Source organism: Ochotona curzoniae, unplaced genomic scaffold (genome assembly GCF_017591425.1).
Source record: "Ochotona curzoniae isolate NIBS_2020 unplaced genomic scaffold, NIBS_Ocur_1.0 contig_1274, whole genome shotgun sequence".
NCBI lineage: Eukaryota > Metazoa > Chordata > Mammalia > Lagomorpha > Ochotonidae > Ochotona > Ochotona curzoniae.
In genome coordinates, this window is record NW_024465023.1 from 21221384 (window position 1) to 21230863 (window position 9480).

At 38.0% G+C, this 9480-nt stretch overlaps 1 protein-coding gene across 1 annotated transcript; it reads left to right on the forward strand.

Annotated features, from left to right (window-relative positions):
• The first annotated feature begins 704 nt into the window (after positions 1 to 704).
• On the forward strand, positions 705 to 2116 carry LOC121170708 (26S proteasome complex subunit SEM1-like). The gene is given in 2 exon segments (XM_041001951.1): positions 705 to 1833; positions 1836 to 2116. Coding segments are annotated over 2 exon segments (222 nt in total). The 5' UTR covers positions 705 to 1754; the 3' UTR covers positions 1979 to 2116.
• The last annotated feature ends 7364 nt before the right edge of the window (positions 2117 to 9480 follow it).

The window sequence follows — 9480 nt, forward strand, 5'->3', positions numbered from 1 at the left end:
AATAAAGATGTATGAACTACTGATACAATTACTTATGTATACAAAAAATTACTTGTGTGTATCTTAAGAGAATTATGTTGAGTGAAGAGTTACTCTTGAATGAAAGATGTTAAATATTATAGGATTGCATTGAATAACAAGCTTGAAGTAACACAGTTATAGGTTAAAACCAGACTACTGATTGTCAGAGATGAGGAATGGGAAGGAGGCGGAGGAGACAGGTATGATTATAAAGGAATACAAGCAGGAATCTTGTGGTGATGGAATAGATTTGCATTTCAGATTGTGGTGATGAACATATGATTCTATGCATGTGATAAAACTGTATAGGAGCGCCCCCACACACATACATATAAAACTGATGAAAGTGGAGTAAGATCTGTGGATTGTATTAATGTCAACTTCCTGGTTTTGATATTGTCCACAGTTATGCAAGATGTTACTTTTAAGGGAGGCTAAACAGTGCAGATTCCTGTGGATCTATGACTGTTTCAATGTAAACTCAAACTTTTGAAAACATTATAACTAAAGAAAATATTAAGTGAAACTAGTTATATAAAACAGTACGAGCAGAAAGAAAGCACACTTCACTATGAAAATAACTTATGCATTTGGAAAGAAGACCAGAAAGAAACGTGCCCCAAAAGATAATAGTTGTATTGTGGGTGATATGATTATATAGGTTTATCTTATTTTCTTTCTTTTCAAGAGTTCTGATGTGAACTTCATAAGACATCACTTAAAACTAAGATTTTACAGTATATTTAAAAGATAGAAATACAGGAGACACAGATTTTCAGCTAGTAAGAACATCATGGATTGGAAGTAACACAGAGGTCATCTTGAACAATACCACTGTGGTTAATTTTATGTGTCAACTTGATAGGACCATAGAGTGCACAGATATTTGTTAAAATATTACTTATGGGTGTGTTTGTATTTGGACGAGTATTTTGGATGAAATTATCATTTCAAACAGGAGACTTATTAAAGCAAATTGTTGTCACCAAATAGGTGGATTCTATCTAATCTGTTGAGTGTATGAACAGAATCAAAGAAAACTTTACAGAAGATGGGAGCATCTACCCTTGCTCTCTGTGTGTCTGACTGTATTAGCTAGGTTCTTACTGTTTTGTCCCTCAAACTGGGACTTGCATCTTTGGCACTCTCAGTTCTCTGCCTTTCGGACTTAGAACAGAAGTGCACCATTGGCTTTTCTGGTTTTCCAGGTTGCAGACAGCAAATGATGGGAATTCCCAGCTTCAATAAATACACATTCATTCTTTATCTCTCTCATTCTAATACAAACTCTTACATCACTGACCATCTCAAATAAAAATAAACCCATACCTTTGTTGGTCCACACTTTTTTCAGATTATATCTAATTATTCTTAGTCTTTCAATGGAGTGAAAAAAATCTATCTTTAATGTCTAATCACTGCAGATGCTTACAATGAATTACATTTACAAGCTATGAATATTCTCATTTTCCTGATTGTGATCATGACTTTCTACATGTGTGTTAAAACTTATCATTCTGTAGATTTTGAATATGTGCAATTTACAAAATGTCAATTATGTCTCACTAAAATCATTTTTAAAAAAAGACATAGAAGAAATTAAGCAGTATAAAAGTATAAAAATAAATGTTCCCTATGTTATAAACACATACAGCTGTTAGAAAGTTGAGGAACTGTATTAATTCATTTTTCATTGTTATAATGAAGTATCTGGGGGACTCAACTACAGAGGAATGAAGCCTCCATGTTTCCTGCCCACCAACAACGTGTTGGCCAAGAAGGTTGCCATGTCCGAGAAAAAGCAGCCAGTAAACCTGGGCTTCTTGAATAGAATGATGAGTTCAAGGAATTCACCACTGAAGACTGGGTTGGTTTAGATGAAGATGAAGATGCACATGTCAGGGAGGATAACTGTGATGATGACAATATGGAGGATGAGCTCTCCAATCAGTTGTGAACTGAATTGGAGAAACATGGTTATAAGATGGAGACTTCATAACCTTTAGAAGGTTGAAGTAACCTAAACTTGAACTGTTGACTAAACTCTAGAATGGAGATCCCAGAATGGAATAATTAAAACATGTCTATTTCGTTATCTACTTGGATTATTTTTTAAGCACACAAAATATAAATGCTTTGATCTAATTTAAAAAAAAAAAAAAATACCTGGGATGGGTTACTTAAAAGGAAAAGAGGTTTTTGTAGCTCAGAATTTTGGTGGCTGAAAGACTAGACAACATTATGCAGCTTCTGATGAGAACTGCACAGCAGGAGACAGCAACACATGAGGGAGGAAGGGATCACATATTGAAACAGGAAGTCAGAGACAGGCTGGGTAGGGCCAGGGTCAAGCTTTTATAATAATCCTCTCAGAGAGAATTAACCAGGGTATTATGTGAAATGCTATGTGAAATCATTTTCGAAGGCAGCTAGAATGACTTTTGGATCTCTCTACCTCCATTTTTTAAAATTTATTTATTTCAAAAGTAGAGTCACAAAGAGAGACACAGAGAAATATTCCCCTGCTGGCTCAATCCCCAAATGACTGCAAACAGCCAGGGTAAAGCTAGCCCAAAGCCAGAAGCCAGGAGCCAGGAGTTGGGGTCTCTCATGCAGGTAGTTGGTACCCAAGCAATTGAGCAATCTTCTGCTTTCCCAGGCATATCAGCAGGGAGCTGGGCCAGAGGTGGAGCAGGTGGGACTTGAACTTGAGCACATATGGGATGCCAGTGTCATAGACAGAGGCTTAACACCACAATGCCTCCCCTCTCCATTTTATCATTTGTTACAAACTATTTTTTTTAAAAAAATTATAATAGGCACATAAAATGCATACATATTTATGGGATATCATGTGATATTCTTGCAATTTTCAAATTGGGTTGTGTTTTATTGAGATTTTAAAGTTTTTCATATACTCTGAATATATATTCTGATGCTTTTATCAGATATGCACCTTACACACCAATAAGCCAACACCCTATTCTCTACCTCTTAAAGATTCCACTGCTTTCCAGTTATGCTACTCTGAGGTCCAAGACTCCAGCATATGAAACTTTAGGGGACACATAATATCCATACCATAGTAGACACCATTCAGTTTGTCTCCAGGCAACATCATTTCTTAAAACTCTTGAGAGTAACTGCTAATATCTTCTAGCCTCTAAAGTAGCTTCTTATGTGTTACCACTGAAAATTTTTTTCTGCTCTAAACCAATCACATCTTATTGAACCTAAGAAAATGTGGAGAACAGCTGTTATTTCTTATTGGGGTCTCCTTACTCTCCTATGCACAGACTGTCATTGAGGCTCTTGAGAAACATCCCAGGGAAGTGCACTATCTTTGTTCTCAGGACATTTCTTTACTTCATTACAAATCAGGAAAATCCCAGTTATTTGCTACATCATCACAGGAAATTGCAACACTAAAGAAACTTTGGCAAATAATGACACTAATCCACTATTTGGGAGAATAATGGGTAATTCCTGCAACATTTTTCTATAAACAACAGTTATATAAATCATCCTAAATAAAAAGTCATTTCTGTACACAAGTTAATTTACACTATTTTATCCATTTACAATATGCTTTAAGGGATTCTGTATTGAAATATTTACATCTCTTAGTTTCATATGTAGAAACGAAAGATGAGACAAGTATACTTTCACTAATTCCATACTAACAGTTAAGGCAGTGAACATACCTCCTGCTTCAGCATAGTAGTTCCCAAACTTCTTTAATGCAATACAGATCATTAGTGAAAAGCTGAGGGCAGAAGTGCTGCCATATTCATACTTGATTTCAATGCAAACAGCCCAGTCATTCAGACAGCTGAACAGAAAAGCACTCAGCTGATGTTTGAAAACTGATACTTTCTCCTGAAAATATTAAAAAGGGAAGAAAAGGAAAAAACGTTTCCCAAATGTCACTTTGAATTAAATCAGGGGAAAAAATAATCCTCACATTCTAAAATTAGTTCCATTTATATGTGTGCATTATATCTTTAGGCATTTATATAAAGCTACTAAAGGAAACAGGTTGAGCATAAGTTAAGTTGCACAGAAAATGAACAGAAAAATCCCTAGAAATGGTAACACAGGCTGATGGTGGAAGGTCTCAGAAAACTTCAGAGGACTGTACTTAAGGAAGGTAAGAGGCTTATTCAGCAGTGCTAAAGCAATATTCATGTGAGCACAGGCTCAGGAGCTGGGCCAACTGACCCGGTGGCAGAAGCTTTCAGCAGCCCAGTTTGCATGGTAGGAGTCTGGGTTACACAAAGAATAACACAGATGAGTCATGATCACAGAAAGCAATTTGTCTCTGCAGCAGCAGTTTGTCTTTGATTTCTTTTTTTCCTTCTTATTTATTTTTTATTAATTACATTGCACTATGTGACACAGTTTTATAGGCACTGGGATTCCCCCCACCCCTCCCCAAACCCTCCCCCCATGGTGGATTCCTCCACCATGCTGCATTGCCTCAGTTCAAGTTCAGTTGAGATTCTTTCATTGCAAACATATACCAAGCAGAGTCCAGCATCTTATTGCCCAGATAAGTTCGACAGCTTCTTGGGGAGACCATCTCTGGTCTGAAGGTAGAGCTGGCAGAATATCATCCCAGTCAATTAAAAGTCCCAACATAACATCAGCAACAATTTATAACGTTATGGAATTAGTGAACATAGTATTGAGTAACCAGTATGTTTTTTAAAAAAATGCAAGCTCTTAATCACATCCTGTGACTTCTTCATTGACATTTAGATTTTAGTTTATATACAACTGGGTTCTATACATCTTAAAATGGCTATAGATTACTATTCAGCTGTCTTGTGTCTATTTTCATTGTAGTATTTAGCATTTTATAGCATTGAAGCATAATTTTGCTGAACCTGGCTTTTTTTTGGGGGGGAAGTCTAGACTGGCTTATAACTCTAACAAGACATATGTCAACAGTTTAGGTGCGGAACCATTTTAAGGAGGGATGTGCAGAGAAATCTTCCATGCCCTAGTGAGGAGTAACTAATCTTTGTGTCCCACCTAGTAAGATATAAGTGTGTCCACGCTGACCGCTTCCTGTCTGATTCTAGGCTTTCCTTGTTGTTCTCTATCTATTCTAGATTGTTTGTTTATTTTGAGGGGTTTGATTTCTAAAGTTGTCTTTGCCTCTTATTCTATCCTCAACCAATGTTACAGGAATAAATGATCCAGGAGATGTAACCTATTCATCTATGAGTACTAGAAAATAAACAGGTATCAAGACACTATACCAAGGAAATGTGTGACAGAGCAGTACATCTTATTAACATGTGAGGAACACTCACCAGAAAGACATTGCCTTAGGAGCAGTGAAAAAAATGTGACTAACATGCATTAATTAGTGTCTGCTGTATCTGCTTTGAACTCAATGTTCCTAAGCATGCTGATGGTTTCTTGTTACAAACCCCTGTGACTTTTGTATGTCAGCTTTGTCTAAGTGTTTTTTCAATGTGCAGAGGAAGCTGGAAGTTCCATGGAGTTTACATCCTCAGAAATAGCCTTCAGCAAGTACCATACACAATGACCTCATTCTTGGAATGGTGAGGAACAGTGCTGAGATGAATTCTACATCCCTATTACACAGAATTAGAGAATCCTACCAGTAAGAAACGATCTCAAGCCCCATCAGACCTGCTAAATAACAACTTGTACTTTTAAAAGATCCCCAGGTGATTTACACACACGTATAAGTTTGAGAATCTCTTTTGTCTTCTAAAGCATTCCAGTAAGACTGAGACCCACTTGCCCATAGCAGTAATGTGCTCATCAGTATACCCTATATTCGTTGCCATCTATTCTTATTTCAGCTTACCAATACCATACCAGTACTTCTTAGGATAATCTTTCAAACAAGTATTTTGCCCTCACATTCTCATCTTTAGGGATTTTTCTGAGGGAAACTAATTTATAATGGTGATCAAATATGGTCCAGGATTCGGATCAATATTTTTTTTTCGGGTCAATATTTTAAAACTAGTTAAATCATGGTCTCTGAATAAAAGTTACAAGGAAGAAATGTAAGAATTCATAGAAAAAAATCAAAAGACAGCAGGAAGACAAAAAAATGTGAGCTGGCAGAGAATGGCAGGGTGTTAAAAGAAAAATGAGGGAGATCCAAGATGGCTGAACAGTGAGAAGTTACACTGACCTCAGGCACAGAAAGATAACAAAAAGAACAAAAACCAAAGAAAGGACTATGTTTTAGGGGACTGGCTGAAATTTTTAGTGCAGAAAGAACAGAACAGAGACTCCATGGAGCAGAGAGGAGAGAAGACAGATACACCACTGACATCTACTTCTGCAATATGAATGGCTATGAGCTTGCACCCTATTTTCAGGGTAAGGTAACAGGAGGCTGTTGTGGCCCTTCCAATGATGACTGTGACTGAGGGAGAATTCCACAATGCAGTGGCATTGGATTTTGCATGGGAAACTGGTGGGTGTCTGGGTGACTCCTCTGCTCAGTGAAATAAGGCCATGTTGCCTCTCTTCCCCCCACTGAAGCACCAGACTCAATCTGCTGAGGTGGAGCTGAAGCTGAACTGTGTCCTGATCAAGGGGAACAGTAGAGAGCTCTGCCCCCGCAATAAACTGCCAGGTTTAGGATGGCAAATCTTGCAGGGTAAATCTTGAGAGTCATGGGTTGCAGCTGGATTCTCATGTACCTACCCAGTCTGACTGTGGAGACCCAGAACTCCCTGTACATTGGGAACAGACTTTGTGGAGATGTCTGGGGACATACTGCTAAGTGGGTTGGTACTCTGTATGGTACACATGCCTAGGGGTGTGGCAGCCAGTTTTATAAAACAAAACATTAATGGAGCTAAAAGTAAATATAAACCCGATACAATAATAATAATGGGAGACTTCAACACCCCACTTTTATCAATGGGCATTCTGACTAGAGAGAAAAATCATGAAGAAACAAAAGAGCTAATTTATACCATGGACCAAATGGGCCTAACAGATATCTACAGAATAATTCATCCCACAGCTGAAGAATATATATTGTTTTATTTAGTACATTAAACATTCCCAAGCATAGACCATATAATAGGCCATAAGAAAAATCCACAAATTTTTAAAAGTTGAAACCATATCAGTTACCGTTTCTGACTAAGATGGAATGAAGCTATATATTAACAAAAGAAATTCTAGAAGATATGTAAACACCTTGAGACTGAACAGCATGTTCATAAATAGCAGTGGATCACAGGAGAATTTAAAATGGAAATAAAAATAAAACACAATTAAATTTTAAAAACTTAGGGGTTAAGGCAAAACTCAAGGGCTATGCAAAAGAGGGAAGTTTACAGAAATACATTCCTACATCAAAAATTGGAAAGATAACAAATAAATGATTTTATAATGCATCTCTAGGACCTAGATGAACAAGAGGAATCAAGCTCCCAATCAGTAGGAAGAAAGAAATAATAAAAATCAGAGAAGAAATAAGCAAAATAGAAATCAATAAAATTATATAAAAGGTCAGTGAAAGAGCTGCTTTTAAAAAAAACCAAAATAAATAGATCACTGACTCAATTTTTAAAAAGAACCAAATTAATAAAATCAGAGATGGAAAAGGCAATGTTATCACTGATGTCACAGAAATACAAAGAATATTTAGGAATTATAAACAGCTACTATGCCCACAAATCAAAATAATCCGGAAGAAATGGATCCATTTCTGGACAAATAGAATTTACAAAAATTGAGGCAGAAATACATTAAAATCTGAATAAACCAATAACCAAGGCTGAGATTGAATCAATAATAAAGAGCAGATGGTATAAAGGTTTTGATGTTATCAATAATTCTACCAAATTTTCACACAAAAGCAAATCCTAATGCTGAAATTATTCAAGAACAATCAAGATGATGGAAATAGGGTAAAGACATATTTAAACAGACAAAGAAACATTAGCCAGTGTAAAGCAGAGGACAAATTCCAGACAGGAGACAATGGAACAACAGCAGAGGGGTACCAGGGGACTGACAGACACAGAAGAGCAGTGGACACAATGGTGTGGTGTTGATGTGACCAATGCCTCAGCCACATTCAGCAAGCAGCAATCTGAACTGATGAGGCAGCCAGAACTACACCACCAACAAGGTGGGAAGGGATGTTCACTGGGAGCTCAGGAGGTGAACCCAGACAAAGAGCTGCTCGTCCTGCTGGTCTGTTTGATTTGACCAGGACCAGAGACGGAGCAGCAGGTCCCAGACAGGCAGTGCAGGAATAGGATGGATTTTACAGCCCAGTCTGCTTTGTACAGTCAAATTGAGTGCCATTTTCTCTAGAGAGACAAAGTCTATAGGACAGGACTGCACATGCACTGAGCTGGGAGTGAATTCATTTCTGGCTCAGTGAACTGCAACAACATGGCATCCTACAGGTTTCACCCAAGATAGGTCCAGGTAGCCCTCAGATCTGATGGCCAGCAGATTAAGAAATCTAGTAGTAGCACATCAGCACCATTTTTTACAGTGTGGCAAAGGCATTAAGACATCAGGGACAACAGTGAGCAGTGCATGCACTGAGCTGGGAGAGAACTCACTGAGCTCAGTGCATTGCACTGGTCCCACGTGGAAAATCATACCAACTGTGGCATCATGCCAGTCAAAATAGGTTCCTGTGGCCCCCAGACCTAACAGCCAACAGGTTCCAGCAAGCTCACCACCACCACCACCCTGGCATTATGGGATACCTGTTGTCTACCTAATCCTGGGAACTGCTAAAACTGGAAATGAGAAAAAAATTGTACAGACAATGGTGCAGCCCCAGCACGGTATTATAAAAGGTGAAGAGTGGTGAGCCAGGAGCTGGGGCTACGGAGACAATGGTAGAAGTCTAACATAAGAGCCCAGACCTGGAACTTGCTGGAGGGAATGGCACAAGTGACTGCAAATAAAGAGCCATGTACCAACTGCAATAAGTAAAATCCAATTGCAGACCTGTGGGTAACACAGCTTAGAAACCTGCCCCAAGGAGAAGAATCTGATAACCAGAGGTATAATGACCAAGAACGAAAGAACAAAGACACAATGAATGTTATTGAAGGATCCCCTGCAAAGGAGCAAAACCCTTTGCCAACCTCAGAGTTGACTGAGGAATTCATTGAAACTGGGGGATACAGAATTCAAAACACTTGTTATAAAGCTTCTTATCAACAATCAGAAGCATATAATATAGGAGTTCAACAAATTTAAGGAACATGTCACACAAGAAATGAATCAAATGAAAGCTGATATATCTGAAGTGAAGAATACAGTGGAGCAAATTAAAAGCACAGTGGAGAGTCTGCAAAGCAGAATGAAGGAGGCAGAAAAAGAATCTCAGAATTGGCAGATATTTCCTGTCACCAGGCAGAAACAAACAAAAAGCTGGAAGCAGAGCTGGGTCCGGCTAAAAAAAGTATTCAA